This window comes from Aethalodelphis obliquidens, unplaced genomic scaffold (genome assembly GCF_003676395.1).
Source record: "Aethalodelphis obliquidens isolate GAN/ISIS:26980383/991018 unplaced genomic scaffold, ASM367639v1 scaffold39, whole genome shotgun sequence".
NCBI classification, from domain to species: Eukaryota; Metazoa; Chordata; class Mammalia; order Artiodactyla; family Delphinidae; genus Aethalodelphis; species Aethalodelphis obliquidens.
In genome coordinates, this window is record NW_020837983.1 from 1,604,844 (window position 1) to 1,624,963 (window position 20,120).

At 35.4% G+C, this 20,120-nt stretch overlaps 1 protein-coding gene across 1 annotated transcript in view; it reads left to right on the plus strand.

Annotated features, from left to right (window-relative positions):
- Positions 1-20,120, plus strand: part of SLC26A7 (solute carrier family 26 member 7) — a 180,384-nt gene that overhangs the window by 24,465 nt on the left and 135,799 nt on the right. The window contains exon 2 of the mRNA XM_027131385.1: positions 15,814-15,924. Within this exon, the coding sequence (XP_026987186.1) occupies positions 15,814-15,924 (111 nt within the window). The remainder of the gene's footprint in view (positions 1-15,813; positions 15,925-20,120) is intronic.

Below are 20,120 nucleotides of genomic sequence, written 5' to 3' on the forward strand. Positions count from 1 at the left end.
TTGTTCTTGGATTTTTATGTAAAGTATATACAAAAAAATATAAGCCTGAAACCTGTCATGTCTAACAATATATAGTGGATTAATGGCTATGGTTCTAATTCAATCTTTTCAACAGCTGCATGATATTCCACAACATCATTGTACCAGAATTTATTAACCATCTTCATACTGATGGGCACTCAGGTCATTTCCATGTTTAATCAGCACATAAAGTATTGTAATACACAGCATTAGGTATACATTCCAATGTAATTCTTATGTAACTATGTATTCATCTAACAATTCCAATAAAAGTATAATGAGATTTCACTGAACATACATGCATCCTGTGCCCTTCTCTAAACCAGATATTATGGTGAGGGGAGTGCAAACCTCCTATTGGCTGGGATGAGTCATGTGGCCATGCCTAGATTTGGGGTAGAGGTCAATTCCCTTATTCTCAGCCCATGTACTTCAGGTGGAAAGAGTGACTTCTTGAAGGAAATTAGTGTGCTGCTAATGAAAGAAGGAAGAATGGAATTGGGTGGCTAAAACATAGCAAACATCTTACAGTAACAGGAGCTAATGGCTTGTTCAAACACTGAGGCAGGTGAGTGACATTGTTCCCATGTTGTAGACAAGGATTTCATCCTATGGGAGCATAGGAAATACAGAAACACGGAGGCTTTGAAGTTCTATACATGTATCACTTTATTAGTAAAATCTGACTCAAGAAAATTTCAGTTAGCCTAAAGCTATGGTGGGCGACTTGATCAACTTGGAGCACATGTCCATTTTGTTTACCCTATAAAGGTTATATACCCTATCTAGAATTGAGAAGTGAATATTCTCAGCAACATGTAGGAGTCAGCAGTAACTAATTAACTTTGATTTCTAAGGCCTCAGAGGTTTTTCCAAACAGAATCCATGTATCGAGTAAGGGTATGTCTAGGCCCACTTCTCTGGAGGAGCTAAAAGTCAGTGGCCTGTGTAGCACACGGAATGCCCTTAGTTCAGTCTGTCAGTAACCTGCCCAGAAGCATTCCACACGGTGTGCAGCTCCTGACTTTGTATTTGTGTGTGTGGGCACATATCCAAAATGAGCTTTCATTATCAGATTTATAAATGCATGTTTGCCTCTATTCCTGGGACAAATAACTTCATTTGAAGAAGAAATGAAATGTGTAGCTGATAGGCCATTTGTAGTGACTCAAGATTCTTATCTTCCCACTGTCCCAATGTTAAGAGATTCCAAATATTTCCACCACCTCCTTTGAATCAGAGAAAATATAAAACTGATATTAATTAAAATTAACTGATATTAATATAAAACTTTCTCTCAGAGAAAGAGAAGAAGGTTAGGAGGAAAAAGGAGGGAGAGAGGGAGAGAGAGTTGGAGGGAGGGAGAAGAGAATTGCACAATACCTTCATATTTCCTTGAGTAACCATCCTTCTTTCTAATTGTTAACCTAGAAAAGTGTCTCAAGTTCACCTTGCCTTCCATATGAACCTTAAGTCGGTGATTAAGGAACGCAGCACAGGATTTAATCTTTCATTTCCTTTTGTTGGGGCTCATTGCTAGTATTTTCTCCAATTCTAAACTCTTTCTTTTATTTATGGAATTATTGGTACTTAGTCCTTATTCCTTGCAATGAGAACTTTAAAAAAATTTTTTTTTGATGTGGACCATTTTTTTAAAAGTCTTTATTGAATTTTTTGCAATATTGCTTCTGTTTTATGTTTTGGTTTTTTGGCCATGAAGCACGTGGGATCTTAGTTCCCCCAACTAGGGATTAAACCTGCCCTTCCTGCATTGGGAAGCAAAGTCTTAACCACTGGACCAACAGGGAAGTCCCTGAGAACTTTTAAGTGCATAAATTTTTAGCAATTCTAGGCTCAGAATAAGTTCTGAGAAGCATACAAAAATACCTCTGATGCTCAGTATTCAAGATATCACTCTGTCATTTCCACTACTAACACCCAGTCTTTCTAAGAAATAATTTTTTGTCAATGGCTAACTTTTATTCATATGCAATACGTTTAATGAGGGGGTGTTTTTTGGATAATGCTATGATTTTTTTAAAAATATTTATTTGTTTATTGAAGTATAGTTGATTTACAATGTTATATTAGTTTCAGGTGTACAACATAATGATTTGATATTTTTATAGGTTATATTCCATTTAAAGTTATTATAAAATATTGGTTATATTTCCCGTGTTGTACATTATATCCTTGTATCTTATTTATTTTATATTGTTGACTGAAAAAAATGCACAACCTAAAAGTTGAGAATTATGATTTACTCGGCAGACTTACTGAGGACTAAAGCCCAGGAGACAGCCTCTCGGATAGCTCTGAGGGACTGTTTCAAAGGGGATGGGAGGAGCAGGATATATAGGAGTTTTTGAGAAAAAAAAAAGGACATCTCAAGCTATTGAATTTAGCACTTTTCTATGTATGGAAAGATGCAAGAGTCTGGCCTTAATGAAATTATTCCTTTGATATGCACCTTAACTGTTTAGAGACAGTGTCTACATGTTTTTGTCTCCATGATGCACCTTCGGGGATGGCAGCTGCAGTGGCTGATGGCCTGATGGCTGCAATATCTTTTATTTACTGATATGGCAGGCAACATTCTTTGTCCCCAGTATCTAGTACTTTGCATCTCTTAATCCACTTCCCCTGTCTTGTCCCTCTTACCACCCCTCTCCCCACTGGTGACCACTACTTTGTTCTCTGTATCTATGAGTCTGTTTCTATTTTATTGTATTCATTCATTTTATTTTTTAGATTCCACATATAAGTGAGATCATGTAGTATTTGTCTTTCTCTATCTGACTGACTTCACTAAGCATAATACCCTCTAGGTCCAGATTTCATTCTTTTTAATGGGTAATATTCCATTCTGTATATATACCACTTCTTTTTATATTCTTCTGTTGACGGGCACTTAGTTTGCTTCCATATCTTGGCTATTATAAAAATAATGTTGCTACGAACATTGGGTGTATATATGTTTTCTGATTAGTGTTTTCATTTTCTTTGGATATATACCAAGGAATGAAGTTGCTGGATCATATGGTAGTTCTATTTTTCATTTTTTAAGGAACCCCCATATTGGTTTCCATAGTGGCTGTACCAATTTACATTCCTACCAACAGTGAACTAAGGTTCCTTTTCTCCATATCCTCGCCAAAATTTATTATTTGTTGTTTTTTGACTATAGCCATTCTGACAGGTGTGAGGTGATAGCTCATTGTTGTTTTGATTTACATTTTCCTAATGCTTAGTGATGTTGAATATCTTTTCATGTGCCTGTTGGTCACCTGTATGTCTTCTATGGAAGAATGTCTATTCAGGTCTTCTGCCCATTTTTAAATTGGGTGTTTATTTTTTTTTGTTATTGTTGAGTTGTATGACCTATTTCTATATTTTGGATATTAACCGCTTATCAGACATATTTGTAAATATCTTCTCCCATTTAGTAGGTTGTCTTTTCATTTTGTCGATGGTTTTCTTTGCTGTGCAAAAGCTTTTAAGTTTAATTAGGTCCCATTTGTTTATTTTTACTTTTGTTTTCCTTGTCTGAAGTGACAGATCCAAAAATATATTGCTAAGACTTATGTCAAAGAGCATACTGCCTATGTTCTTCTAGGAATTTTATGGTTTCTGGTCTTACATTTAGGTCTTTAATCCATTTTGAATTTATTTTTGTACATGGTGTGAGAAAATGTTCTAACTTCATTTTTTACATGTAGCTGTCCACTTTTTCCATCACCAATTTTTGAAGAGACTGTCTTTTCCCCATTGTATATTTTGATCATAGATTAATTGACCATGTGTGCATGGGTTTATTTCTGGTCTCTCTATTCCATTCCATTGATCTATGTGTCTGTTTATGTGCCAGTAACATACTGTTTTGATTACTGTGGCTTTGTAGTATATTCTGAAGTCAGGGAGCACGATACTTCCAACTTTGTTCTTTTTCCTCAAGATTGCTTTGACTATTTGGGGTCTTTGGTGGTTCCATACAAATTTTAGGATTATTTGTTTTAGCTTTGAAAAATGTCATAGTTGTTTTGATATGGATTACGTTGAATCTGTAAATTGCTTTAGGTAGTATGGCCATTTTAACAATATTAATTCTTCCAATCCAAGAGCACAGGATATCTTTTCATTTCTTTCTATCATCTTCAATTTCCTTCATGTTTTATAGTTTTCAGTGTACAGGTCTTTCACCTCATTGGTTAAGTGTATTCTTAGGTATTTTATTATTTTTGATGTGATTTTAAATGGGATTCTTTTCTTAATTTCTCTTTCTGTGAGTTCATTATTAGTGTATAGAAAAGCAACAGATTTCTGTATGTTAATCTTGTATCCTGCAACTTTTCTGAATTTATATATTAGTTTTAATAGTTTTTGGTGGAGACTTTAGGGTTTTATTATATAAAGGATCATGCCATTCTGCAAATAGTGATGGTTTTACTTCTTCCCTTCCAAATTGGATAACTTTTACTTATTTTTCTTGTCTGATTTCTGTGGCTAGGACTTCCAATACTATGTTAAATAGAAGTGAGAGAGTGGGCATCCTTGTCTTATCCTGAAAATAGAGGAAAGACTTTTAGTTTTTCACCATTGAGTATGATGTTAGCTGTGTGTTTGTCATAAATAACCTTATTTGTTGAGATATGTTCTCTCTATACCGACTTTGATGAGAGTTTTTATCATGAATCAATGTTGAATTTTTGTCAAATGCTCTTTCTGTGTCTATTGAGATGATCACATGATATTTATCCTTCCTTTTGTTAATATGATGTATCACATTGATTGATTTGTAGATGTTGAACCATCCTTGCATCCCTGGAATAAATCTAAGTCAATCATCGTTTATGATCTTTTTCTATATTGTTGGATTCGGTTTGCTAACATTTTGTTGAAGACTTTTGCATCCATATTCATCAAAGATATTGACCTGTAATTTCCTTTTCTCTTTTTTAATGTCTGATTTTGGTATCATGGTAATTGGGCCTTATAGAATGAATTTGGGAGTGTTCTATCCTCTTCAGTTTTTTGAATACTTTGAGAAGGATATGTGTTTGCTCTTCTTTATATTTTGGTAGAATTTCCCTGTGAAGCAGTCCAGTCTTGCACTTTTTTGTTGCTGGGAATTTTTTTATTACAAATTCAACTTCAGTTCTAGTTATCAGTCTGTTCAGATTGTCTGTTTCTTCTTGATTCAGTCTTTGTAGGTTGTATGTTTCTAGAAATTTGACCATTTCTTCTAGGTTGTCTAATTTGTTGGTATATAACTGTTCATATTATTCTCTTACAGTTTTTTGTGTCTCTGTGGTATTGGTTGTTATTTCTCCTCTTTCATTTCTTATTTTGTTTATTAGGGTCCTCTCTTTTCTTCTTAATGAGCCTGGCTAAAGATTTATTAATTTTGTTTATCCTTTCAAAAACCAGTTCTTATTTTCTTTGATCTATTGCCTTTTTGATCTCTATTTTATTTATTTATTCTCTGGTCTTTATTATTTCCTTTCTTCTGCTGACTTTGAGCTTGTTTGTTCTTTTTCTAATTCCTCTCTTTTCATCTTAGTGAGCCTGGCTGAAGGTTTATTAATTTTGTTTATCCTTTCAAAAAACCAGTTCTTGGTTTCATTGATTCTTTTTCTGTTGCTTTTTCGTTTCTATTTATTTCCTCTCTGATCTTTCCTATTCCCTTCCTGCTGCTTACTTTGGGGCTTTGCTTGTTTTTCTTTTTCTAATTCGTTTAGATGGTAGATTAGGTTGTTTATTTGAGATTTTTCTTGTTTCTTGAGGTAGGGATTAATCACTATAATCTTCTCTTAGAACTGTTTTGCTGTGTCTCATAGACTTTGGAAATTTGTGTTTTCATTTTCATTCATCTCAAGGTATTTTCTGGTTCCCACTTTGATTTCTTCATTGATACATTGGTTTTTTAGTAGCATGTTGTTTAGTCTCCCCATGTTTGTGTTTTTCCATTTTTATTTCTATAATTGATTTCTAGTTTCACACCATTGTAGTTGGAAAAGATGCTTGATATAATTTCTATCCTCTTAAGGTTGTTGAGACATGTTTTCTGGCCTACCATATGATCTACCCTGAAGAAATTCCATGTGCACTTGAAAAGAATGTGTATTCTGCTGTTTTGGGATTGAATGTACTGTAGATATCTATTAAGTCCCACTGGTCTACTGTGTTATTTAAGGCCACTCTTTCCTTATTGATTTTTCTGTCTGGATGATCTGTCCATTGATGTATGTGGGGTGTTAAAGTCCCCTGCTATTATTGTGTTACTGTCAATTTCTCCTTGTGTCTGTTAATATTTGCTTTATATATTTAGGTGCTCTTACATTAGGTGCATATATGTTTGTGAATATTGTTTCATCTTTTTGTACTGATTGATTTGCTATTATATAATATCCTTCATTATCTTTTATTATAAACTTTGTTTTAAAGTTCACTTTGATATGAATAGTGCTACCTGAGCTTTCTTTTCATTTCCTGTTGCATGGAATATCATTTTCCATCCCCTCAGTTTCAGTCTGTGTGTTTCTTAGCTCTGAAGTGAATCTCTTGTAGGAAGCATATATAATGGTGTTTTTGGTTTTGTTTTATAAAATCAGCCACCCTTTGTCTTTTGATTGGTACATTTAGTGCATTTACATTTAAATTGATTGTTTGTTATATACCTATTGCCATTTTGTTATTTGTTTTCCTGTAGTTCTTCTCTGTTCTTTTCTTCTTCTTTTAGTATCTTCACTTGTGGTTTGATGATTTTCTTTAGTATTATGTTTATGTTCCTTTCTCTCTAGTTTTTGTATATCTATTGTAAGTTTTTGATTACTGGTTACCATAGAGTTCATATATATTGAACTATAACTATATCTACTTATTTTAAACTGATACTTATTTAACTTAAACACATTCTAAAAGTTCCATATTTTTCTCCTTCCCCACAACAGTACTTTGTATTTTTGATGTCATATTTTACATCTTCATGTCGGTCCCTTAACTGTTTATTGTAATCATAGCTGATTTTTCAAATTTTGTCTTTAACCTTGGTACTAGCTTATTTCAATCATTGAACCACAGTCTTTAAATTTTCCTTTACCAGTGGAATTTTCCCCCTCCTGTAATTTCTTGTTTATTGTTGTGGACTTTTCTTTTTCACTTAAAGAAGACCCTTTAACATTTCTTGTCAAGTCAATTTAGTATTGATGAACACTTTAATTTTTTGCTTCTCTAAGAAGTTATAGCTTCTTCAGTTTTGATTGATAACCTTGCTGGAGACGGTATCCTAGGTCGTACATTTTTTTTCTTTCCGGACTTTAATTATATTACACCACTCCCTTCTGGCCTGCAGTTGCTGCTGAAAAATCTGCTTATAGTCTTCTGGGGTTTCCCTTGTATGTGACTCTTTTTTTCCTTTTGTTGTCTTTAAATCTTTACCTTTTGCCATTTTAGTTATGATATATCTTTGTGTGGGTCTCTTTAACTTCATCTTATTTGAGACTCTCTGTTCTTCCTGTACCTGGACATCTGTTTAATTCTTCAGTTTTTAGTCATAATTTCATCAAATATTTTTTGAACTCTTTTCTCTCTCTCTTCTCCTTCTGGAACCCCTATAATGTGAATGTTAGTATGCTTGATGTTGTACCAGAGGTCTCTTAAACTGTCCTCATTATTTTTGTTTTTTGTTTTGCTTTCCTGACTGTGTGAATTCCATTATTATGTATTGCAGATTACTTATGCATTTTTCTGTATCACCTAATCTGCTATTAATTCCCTCCTGTGTATTTTTAATTTCAGTTATTGTTTCTTTAGCTCTGACTGATTCTTTATAATATTTTCCAGTTCTTTGTTAAAATTCTCGTTATGTTAATCTGTTCTTTTCCCCAGTTCAGTTAGCATTCTTATTAGTATTGCTTTGAACTCTTTATTAGGTAAATTATCTCTGTTTCATTAGGTTTTTTTCAGGGATTTTTTCTTATTTTTTCATGTGAAACATATTCTTCTGTCTTCTTAATTTGTTTAACTTTCTCTCACTCTATGAAATGTTGTGAAACACTTACCTATCCTGATCTTGAAGGCATCCCTATGCAGTCTGCATGTTCCCAGTGTCCTTGTGTATGAGCATCCCTATGTAGTCTGCATGTGCCCGTGTCTTTGGTGGGAGAACTGTATCTGAGGTTATCGTGAGCTCCTCTTCCTCTGTGCTGGCAGCCACCACCTTAGTGGGTGGTCTGGAGTTGGAGGGGTCTGAGCCAGAGCCAGGTGCAAGTCAGGCTTCTACTATGCTCAGTGGTCATCACAGTCCAATTGGGTTTGGGGCCTGAGGGGCTGGAGCAGTAGCAAAGTTGGGTTTCTCGAGTGTGATGGCAGTCTCCACCTTGGTTTGAGGTGAAGGTGGGAGGTAGCTATGGCCTGAGGGCTTGGGGCTGAACTTCCATGCTGATTTTACTTTTTCCCCAGTGTGTGCACCTTGGTTAGAGGCTGGGTCAGGGCCAGAGAGGTTGGTGCCACACCCCTGAGCTGCCCCCTCCCAAATGTGAACAGGAATGCATAGGAAGCTCTTCAATGATGGTGGACTCTTCCCTGGATCCAGCTTAGCTCCCTTGTGATTGTGCACAGGGATGCACTCTGGTGGGATAATGCTATGATTTATCATGTAGTCTGACTTATTAGGATAAAAATCTTATCTTTGGTTTTAAAATAAATATCTCCTCTTCTACTATAGCCAAATGCAGTAATTCACCTGTGAGATCAACATTTAGAATTGAAAATCATTGTTTGGTTTCTCTTTGGCAACTTCCAAAACATGAATCCAGTGCTTTAACATGATTTTGAGAAATGAACATTTTCAGAATTGACCAAAGCTTCGCATTTTTGTAGAAGATAGGGGAAAGCTATCAGTGGTTTTTGGAGAGTGGCATTTCCTCAGTTATTGTTCACAAATAAAGTTGGTTAGATCATCTAGCAGGGGGTCCCTTTTTCTAATTTACACAAGGCTACTGAATGATCTAGCAGCAGGTGAGGTTAGATGTGGGCTGGCTGCAGAGGCCAAGAACCTGTAAGAGCTTTGCTTGAACAGGTCAGCATGGGTTCAGCTTTCTTAGTATTTTTACAACTATTTTCTTTCTTGTGTACCAGAAATTGGAGAAAGTAATGAGACAATTAACTTGTATTACTTCTTGTGGAAGAATTTACTTCTTGTAGAAACTCAGTTCTACAAAGCCTTGAAAGACTGACCACTGTTCCAAATGTGGTTGGCCCAAATTTACTCACATTTGCCTTTAGACACTCAGTAAGCTCCATTTCCTTAAAGTTATAGAAGCTGAGTACTAAGAATAGTGCCCTTGAGACTCCTGCCAACACAACTTCTAGTGATGGTACCATGTATAATAGAGATTGAATGGGACTTTACCTTTCACTTCTGAGTTTTGAGTAAGCAGTCTTCAGAAGACTATCTTTAACATTTAGCAACTTAATTTCTAGACACTCATTATTTAGGAACTAAATTGCTTAGATGCTATTTGAGATGATTCAAAATACAAATTTTTAATGATATTATATAGATTTAGGGATTATGAATTGGAAGTTCAAAGTTGGAAATATTATTTAATATTTTTTAAGGATAAGTGTTTCAGTCCTGTTCAGAATGTGAGATTGAACACCACAGCATCAAATGACCTCTTACTTTCTGCTCCTTCCAAAAACTAATACTTGTATGTTTGCTAGGGGTCCTGTAACAAAATACCATAAGCTGGGTGACTTAAACAACAGAAATTTATTGCCCCACAGTTCTGGAGGCTAGAATTCTAAAGTCGAGGTATGAGCAGAGTTGATATCTTCTGAGAGCTGTGAGGGATAATTTGTTAATGTGCCACTCCCCTAGCTTCTGGTGGTTTGCTGGCAACTTTTGGTGTTCTTGGCATGCAGAATAATTATCCTGATTTCTGCCTTCATCTTTGTATGGCATTCTTCCTGTGTGCTTATGTTTCTTCATATGGCATTCTTTTATCAGTCATATTGGATTATAAACCCACTGTATTCTGGGATGACTGCATCCTACAACCTTGTGAATTCCTACACAATTACATCTGCAATGACCCTATTTCCAAATAAAGCCATATTCTGAGGTGCTAGGAATTAGGATTTCAACATATGAATCAGAGTGAGGAACAGTTCAACCCCTAAGAAAGCCCAAAGGTGTTTCACGAAAAGGATTGACATTCTGGGAGCAGTGAATTCTACTGGAATAGTTGTTTCATTGAGTTGTGGTAACTGTAGTTTTCTGGGTAGTATTTGAAGCTCCATAACTAAATGCTACAGTCTATGAAATACTGCTGTTCTTGTGTTCATGCTTGAGGGGAATAAACCAGTGCCTCTGAGTCTTAGCTGCCTGGGCTCTCAATAAAGAAGTGAGGTCACTAAGCCAAGAAAATATAAAGTCCCCAATAGAGCAGCTCTCTGTATGTAGTTCCAGCACTAATTAACAACTTCAGATACACTATTCAATTTCTAGACATGATCTTTTGCAGTTCCAGGTTTCTTTAATTTTCTAAATAATTGCTGTCATACAAATCCAAATAAAACTGGTCTGAAGCTGAAATAAAAATATGTATCTTAAAATATAACATATCATCTCTGTGATAAACAGTTCTCATTCTCACTAGCAGTGATTGGTCACTTTCTAGCAATCTCAGCCAAGAGATTGTGGTTAGTGCAGAGGCAGAGTGAGCTAACTACCTGCTTTTGTGTTCTTCCTTAGCAGGGGTCAGGCACTCTGTCTAGGGAAGCCATTTTCACAGTAGCCTGGGTTGGAGGAGCAAGTGTTGCCAGTGGTAAATGTCCAACTTCACACTCAGGGTCCCTCAAAAGGTGGGGAGTGTTCATAAGCCCTGAAACTGCTGATAATATTGACATGGGAATATGGAGTTTCTTCTACTTTAATAACCGTTATCACACCTATAAAACATGTTTTCTTAAAAATTGCATCTTTCAAAGTCTTCTAGTGATCATTCTTTAATGGATATATCAGACTTGCATTACCAATACATGATTTTTGATTTTTTTAAAAAATCAGCTATCTAAAGATCTCATTATGGGTTTTCTCCTCCAATCAATCAATCAATCTCTGTCTCTCTCCGTTTCTCCTCTCATTCCTCCTCTGTCCCCTTTTGACACCCTTTGCCCTAATACCCAATTTTTTTATTTTTAATAAATTTATTTATTTATTTTTGGCTGTGTTGGGTCTTCGTTTCTGTGTGAGGGCCCTCTCCAGTTGTGGCGAGTGGGGACCACTCTTCATCACTGTGCGCGGGCCCCTTACCGTTGCGGCCTCTCCCGTTGCAGAGCACAGGCTCCAGACACGCAGGCTCAGTAGCCGTGGCTCACGGGCTTAATTGCTCCGCGGCATATGGGATCTTCCCAGACCAGGGCTCGAACCTGTGTCCCCTGCATCGGCAGGCAGATTCCCAACCACTGCACCACCAGGGAAGCCCCCCATTTTGTTTTTATTCTTCTATACTTTTGTTTGTTGTGCTGCTTTTGCTCTTATCTAAGTGAGATTAAATAATACCAATATCTATCAGTATTTGCAGCAATTTTCCCCCAAAGTAATAGAGAGTTCTAATTCTGCTCTGATTGAATTGAACACCCTGTTTTATTAAACATGGAGAAAAGTGTAGATAATTCTACTAATTTGTAAGTGACTCTAACTAGTTAGTATTTTCATTATTTTTGGAGGATTTAACATATTTTAGTTTGTATGAAAATATGTATGTTGGTTACAGTATGAACCAGAATAATAAATGAATCAGAGAAAGAAAACTTTATGCTGTTTCCTCTCCTTTTTGGAGGTGGGTATGGGAGGGTGGTTTGGGTTTTTTAGTTTTTATCTATGGAAGGGCTACTTGAAATTTAAAGCATTGTATTTCTGAATTAGTTCATTCCTTCATTTTGGCCATTGTTCATTGTCATATTAGCAGAGAAGTAGATTCTCATTGAGAGTGTACATTTGCTTAATGTGAAAGCTCAGTATCAGTGTCATTTGAGATTAAGGAAGTGTCTACATGATTTCTGGTCTTTGAGATCATTCTTGTAAAATCTACTGAGGTGATATTTTGCGTTTATAGGTCTAGAGATCTTTTAAAGATTGCAGTTAGAAATGTTTTCCATGATTATTCCTATTTTAATTTGATAGGAATATGAGATCCAAAGAAATTCTGTTTTTGAACTAATTTTTTATAGATCTCACTTGGGATGAACAGAGAGAGAGAGATGAGTTTTGTAATAAAGCAGACAAAAAGTACCTATTCACAAGGCAAGAGGAGAGAATCCAGCTGCTTCTAGTTTTTTTTTTTTTTTTTACATCTTTATTGGAGTATAATTGCTTTACAATGGTGTGTTAGTTTCTGCTTTATAACAAAGTGAATGCATATACATATGTTCCCATATCTCTTCCCTCTTGAGTCTTCCTCCCTCCCACCCTCCCTATCCCACCCCTCTAGGTTGTCACAAACCACCAAGCTGATTTCCCTGTGCTATGTGGCTGCTTCCCACTAGCTATCTATTTTACGTTTGGTAGTGTATATATGTCCATGCCACTCTCTCGCTTTGTCACAGCTTCCCCTTCCCCTTCCCCATATCCTCACGTCCATTCTCTAGTAGGTCTGTGTCTATATATATGTGTTAGCATACATATGTGTTAGCATTTCTCTTTCTGACTTACTTCACTCTGTATGACAGACTCTAGGTCCATCCACCTCATTACAAATAGCTCAATTTCATTTATTTTTATGGCTGAGTAATATTCCATTGTATATATGTGTCACATCTTCTTTATCCATTCATCCGATGATGGACACTTAGGTTGTTTCCATCTCCGGGCTATTGTAAATAGAGCTGCAATGAACATTTTGGTACATGACTCTTTTTGAATTATGGTTTTCTTAGGGTGTATGCCCAATAGTGGGATTGCTGGGTCATATGTTAGTTCTACTTGTAGTTTTTTAAGGAACTTCCATACTGCTCTCCATAGTGGCTGTACAAATTCACATTCCCACCAGCAGTGCAAGAGTGTTCCCTTTTCTCCAGACCCTCTCCAGCATTTATTGTTTCTAGATTTTTTGATGATGGCCATTCTGACTGCTTCTAGTTTTGTATTTACGTTTGCTGTTGCAGGTGGAGTAGAAATGTAGCCAAGTAGGGTACTTCTGGCAAACTTGATTCTGTTGGTATTTACCACATCTTTCAGAATTTAGTGTCCATGCAATTCAGCCAAGGTGCTTTTGTTAAATATGCCACATACATATTTCCCTTTCCCCCCATCACTGATTTAGTAGATCTGGGTGATCTGAAATGTGGGCAACATTTTTTCTTACTTGGAAGCACTCTGTATTTCTGTCTCTTGATAGGTAATTTTTATCAAGTAACTCATTCTGAAAATGGATGAGAAAAAGTTGCTTTTTAGCTTTCCATATGACTGATTTAATGCACACAATATTCTTACACAGTTGCTTACACTATAATAAATGCCAGGAGGTGTTTGTTATTGGGGTGGGGGAAAGTTTAACTTTACAATGCTAACCTGGCTTGGAGACCTTTCTCAACAGCAAGATTGCTGCCTCACATCCTGCCTGTGTGAAATTCTAGAGCAGCCTCTGTCAGTAACTCTTCTATAACAACTTTTTATTTGTCTTCACCAAACTTTTAGGAATACATTGTCAGCAAACAAGCAACCCAAGCAGGTTTTTAACACTGAAGAAGGAACTGGTTATTGGTAGATCTTTCATGCATTTTAACTGTAACTGAAATAAATATCTTGTACTTCTTGAAACAAAATATTTGATGTAAAACTAGAGTTTATTTATTTTAAAGAGATTAAACTTAACTTTAAAATAGTAAGAGTTAAACAGTAAAAAGTACTGATATGGGAACCAGATTGCCAGGCTCCATAGTGTGAATAATTAACTGGCCTAATGTTCAGGTAATCTAGGTTCTAATGCCAGCTCCTTCCTCAAATCTTTTTGTAGCTTGTCAAGTCCATTATGCTCAATCAAATGGCTATCATTAAACCATGTAAACTTGAATGGATTATCAGAACCTAGCTGAACTGATCTTGGAGAGGCAGCAGTGAGCAGTGGCTTAATTCCCTGCCCAGGAATTGAACCTGGGTAGCCTGGATGAAAACCAGGAACTTTAGCCACCAGACCACCAAGGGCTAGAGGCTAGAAGTTATTTTTCCTTGGTTCTCGCCCCCAGTTAAAAATGTATTTCTCATGGAGGCAAAAACTGTAAAAACAGGTACAAAGTTTATTATTAGAGACATAGCACAACAAGTGAGATAGAACACAAAGAAATTGTTTAGTTAAGATAGAAGCAAGGCAGAGACGTACATCCAGAGAGAAAGGGTGTGGGCATCCTCCCTAATGAGGAAAGCGGTAAAGAGGTGGTTAAGTCACTTATATAGGGCAGTTCTTCAGGGTCTTTGTTTACCTTTGGTCAATTATCTGTTTTCTTCTTCCACACCTGACCTGCCATAGGATGCTTCCCAATATGCATGCCCAACTTTTTTCCAAAATGGATTTCAGCCCAAGAGTGGCCTTAGAGTCACATATTATGGGGTGGTGCCCCCTCCTTTTTGAGCCTTTCTGCGCATGTGCAGTGTCTCCCTTGCCCCAAGGATGGGAAATGCATGACCTCTTGATCTTTACTCGGACAGGGTTTAGCCCCTCTCTGTTCCTGCCATGACTGTTATCTTACAGTGTCCTCAGGAGACAAAACCTAGCTATTTAACCAGTTCTGTTGTTATTTCTATTTCAAAGTGTGAACAGGAGGCTGGTTGTAAATATCTAACCTGGAGCCCACTTATGTCCTGTCTCAGGAAATATAAACAGGAGGCTAGTTGTAAGTGTCCAGCCTGAAGCCCATCTTTTCCTCTCCCCAGGGAATGTAAACAGGCAGGCAAGTTGTAAATCTCTATCCTGGAGTCCATCTATCTCCTGCCTCAGAACTACCTGTTTAATGCCAAGGATCAGCGGCATACAAGATCACTTTAATCAATTTATACTCATGCACACTTTGGTCACGTTTAAATGGCTAGTGGTAATTTAGACATGTCTAGGAAAATTTTCTATGTGCCTGTGACAAACAAACTGTGCAGGTAGTAGTATCTAAGGAGAACAAAAATTAACAGTTTTAAGGTACACCTTACTTATTCTTTGAATAAGCAAAGTTGAGTTTTTTTCACTCTAAGAAATTGTACCTGAATACAGGCTGGGGTCCAGTTATGAGACATTCACGAATTCACACACTGGCCCAATACTGGGATACACAATCTTAGGCCAGCCAGCTAGCCAGCCAACCAGGCACCTTTGAATGTGTGAATCCTTTTTGCCCCAGCCTTAATTACATTTCATGTCAGGCTTCTTATTTGTCAGTGGTATTGCTACTAGTTCTGCCTATCTCACAGATGCTATTGTGTGAATAGAATGAACATGTGAAAATGATTCTCACTTTTACCAGGAAGACACTCTGAGCTAATGTCTTCTTGTAGCCATCTCTGTAATCAAGTAAAAAGTAGTAGGCCAAAAAGAATGGTTTTAGAATTGAAATGTAAATATGAGCTAATAAGTGAATTTTCTGTTATTTAGGACAATGATGCTAGTCTTTCACTGAGCAAGTAGAATAATTAAATCATAATTCCTTTCATATTAAATAAACCAATATCCATTCTACTTTGTAATGGACTGTATCTTGGGGTTATAAGATGGTCCTATTTACTCTGGTTCTTCTTCATAGGGTTGGCCTTTGCTGTTCTCTCATCTGTGCACCCCGTGTTTGGTTTGTATGGGTCTCTGTTTCCTGCCATCATTTATGCCATATTTGGAATGGGACGTCATGTTGCCACAGGTAATAATTTCTGTTTATGCTTATGCTTCTCATATTACTAATGAAGGGGACTCAGAAGTGATCATTTGTTACTGATTACATTTCCAATGTAATTCTTACTTTACTACTGAAAATATTAGGGCAAATATTATCAGCAAATAATATCAGCAAATATTAGGGCAAGACATTTAACTTTCTGTGCCTCAACACATACTGTGATTTATTGCTATATTACTATGTAACCAAGGTTATTGTTAAAGATTCTGTTCATTTTTAAGTTGTAAAAAGACTGTAAGAGAAGGATAAATGTTCTGAATTTACAATGAAATGAAAATAAGCACTCTGAGGAAAAGACTATAAAATTTAGTTACTCAAATATTGAAAATTATTTTCCATGTAATTAATATTTAGATTAAACAATGTTTTAAGTTTCTTCCAAGCTAGGTTCTACAATGCCCTCTAATTAGTATATCTCTTACATTGCCTAGCATTTCATTACCAAATAAAATGTGAACAAGTAATCTGATAATAGAGCAGCCTGGTTAAAAACAAAGGCTTGGAAGTTAGATAGACCTGGGTGTGTGTCACATTTAGTGTTTGCTATCTGCATGAGCTTGGGCAAAGTTTTAAAGGTCTATTTGCTGCTTTCTTGATAGTAAAATGTCAAAAAAAATCATGATTATATTGATAACATAATTAATGTACAAGTGTCTAATTTATTACTTGCTACATAAAAATTAATAAAAGCTGCTATCATTACAAAAATGATACCTTAATCTTAAATATTATGGTAATAATAATAAAAGTACTCAAGAGGAAATATCCATAGACGCATTTTTATCCATTTTGTTTATGCAAGATATCAGTCTGTAAGCAAGTAATACCATTTTGTGTCTATTTCTTCAGTGGTCAGTTTGTGTTATTGAAGAAAACTTTATTTCCTACAAGAAAAATTTATTATCCCATAGTTTTAGAGATCAGAAGTTTGAAATGAGGCCCACAGGGCTAAAACTGAGATGTCAGTAGAGCTGCATTTCTTTCTGGAGGTTCTAGAGAACAATTTGGTTTTCTTAACTTTTCCACCTTCTAAAAGCTTCCTGAATTCTTGGCTCAAATGCTTCATTTTCAGAGTCAGCAGGGAAATCTCTTTCTGATTATGATCTTTTGCTTCCATCCTCCATGTTTAAAGGACCCTTGTGATTACACTGGGTACACCTAGACAATCCAGGATAATCTCCTTATCTGAAGGTCAGTTTATTAGCAACCTTAATTCCATCTGCAGCATTAATTACCCTTTGACATGTAACATAAGGTATTTACAGGATGTGGATGCATTTGGAAGGCCATAATTCTGCCTACCACATTGATACATGCATTTTCTCATGCAGAAATTAACCTATAAAATAATGTCTTATTTATGTAAATTTGGCTTCTTATATAATCAACTTTGTCATGGAGGTTAGGATCAACAATTATCAGACATTTACAACACTGCTACCTAACGTATGGTCCACGAACCAGCAGGATCAGTTTTATGTGGAATCTTGCTAGAAATGCAAAATCCCACTTCAGATCTATTCAATCAGAATCAGCATTTTCACACAATCTCCAGTTTTTTAAAATAATGCATCTATCTACACATGTATGTGTAGATATGTACTTAAATTTGAGAACCTTAGGTGTACTATTTATTAGATGATTTATTAAGAGCTTTACATGTGCTATTTTATCTTAATACAATTATTTTAAATAGACATCATTATTTGCATATTTAGGTTAAAAATACCTCTTAATTTCATAAAGTTTTCTGTGAGAGCACAGATTAAGTTGTAGATGCATGGATTACAAGCCAGGTGTGGTCAAACCTGAAGCCCAAGCTTTTCCTCTTTACAATCAGCTGCTCAAGAATGCAGTTTCCTTTTGTGTTGATGTAAAGGGAGAAAAGCACAATAATGAATCAGAAGTTCTTGAAGCCTATTATATTCAAAATTTCCTGCTCCCTAATTTCCTAGGAAATTTATTTTCATTCTTCAAAACATTTAAATATGTCATTAGAAAGAAAAAGCAGATTATTTTTAGAGCTGAACTCAAAACATCTCCTCTGTTAAACAAAGGATAAAAGAAAAGGTAAAAAAAAAAAATTCCCAATAGACCATAATTACTTTAAGAAGTCAAAAATACTTAACTTGATATACCTAAGTATGTATTTACATAAACCACTTTATTTCCTAAGGAATCATAAACATTTTACTGGTGACGTGGTTTTGAAATTGCCGTTTATGTAAAACTTTGGATTTAACAAATATTATTAACAGCTATAGGAATCTCGTAGTCTACTAGGTAAATAATATACATTTCAAAATACATATAATTTACAGGCTTTACTATAGATACTGTATAGCACAATAAATGCTTAAGGCATTTTATTTCTGCATAAGCACTTCTCCAAAAGACAGAGCCAGCTGGATCTCCTCATTTCTCTTTTTATCCCAACAGATTTAGAATTCTTTAGAATCAGTAAAGAAGAAATGATCCTTTTTCCTCATGGTATTATATTTATATATATACACATTACCACTTGTATAAGGTTCTGTATTTAGCAAATTTAATAATATTAAATATAATATATATATCAGGAGAAATATACAAACTAATTATTTTTGAACTTCCTATGATCTTAATTATAGGAATCAACCTAAATTTTCTGCAAACATTTAGTATAGAAACATATTTTTCTTTTAAATAATATTATTGTACTTTATTTTGGTGTATATATGTGTGTGGGAATGCCTACTTCTATTTTACTATTAAGAGATTGATGTTGCTTTCATAAAGAAAAATCACATTATCTGGGATTTTCCCTCCAACTCAGGTAATCAGAATGCAATAATGAATTACTAAATGCAATAATAAATAATGCTTGAGGTATCTTTAAAAGCAAATAATTCAAAAGCTAGAATATAAAGACACCAAATGTGCTATATTTTTAACAGCACAATTTTCTTATTTTAATTTAAAATACATATATATTTTAAAAAGGAATAAATCATTGATTGCTTCTTGTGACTTGCAAAGAACATATCTTAGACTAAAAAGGAAAAGAACAGAAACTTGGGTATCAGTCCAGTGGAAACAAAATTGTTGAAGATAACCCATATGTGACAATTTGTAGGATATAATTATCTTCTAAATTAGAGAAAAAAATTTTAAAGAGAAAAATATGTTCATTAATTTAGAGAAAAGATTAGGGAGACAATAGAATTCTCTGTAGAAGAAAAGAAAATAAGCAAACAATTATTTACCAAATGTGGTAGGAATTGTGACAGATGTTTTTATATATGAAATATCACTTAATCTCTACCCAGATTTTGTAGCTAGATATTTTATCATCATCTTACAAATAAGCAAGCTGAGAGAGGTTAGGTACCTTGACCAGGAATTTGAACTTAGCCCTGTCCAATTCTGAGGCCTCAATTCACTTCCTATTAGGTCTTGCCACCCACTCTTAAGCTACTAGATGGGTTTAGTGGTATTTAAGGGTACCACTAGTAGGTTTAAAGCCTAACCAGAATGAAACATTGAGAAATTGAAGGAAAGAGCAGAGGAGTAGTAGGGAGGAGATAAAGACAAGCAAGACCAATAAGATAGAGAAGGTAAAATGTCATTCACAACATCATCATATAGTCACCAGCAGCCTCAACATCCTTGATTGTTCTCAACTATCTCAGAAACAGCAAAGTGTCATCCTTTGAAAAGAGGCAATACTCCCATAACCATGTTGACACAGTAAGTAACCCCATAGCCATTTCTGGCAATGTCTCTCTCTAAAGAAGTTCTTGGGATGTGACTCACACACAGATGAGACTCACTTTTCTTTTCTCAACAAAACATTTTTGTTGGCTGTTCTCTCTTACCATTCAATTCCTTCTTATCTTCTTTCAAATCTTAGGAAAGCTAGGCCTACACAAAAATTAACTCTAGATCATTTTTGTTCTCAGTTCTCTAGTCATTTGTTCAGTGGCTTTTGTACAAATCATTTTGCTCTATGTTCTAGATTTAAAGGCCAAAATACACACTTCTTCACTTTCAGGAATATAAGACTTTGAGAAATTCTGTTGTAGCATACCTTGAAAAAATAAGGCAAGGGCAGATCCTATGGCAAATATTCCTTATTTGGCATTGCCAATCCTTGATGTCAGAATCTTGTCTCTAATCAT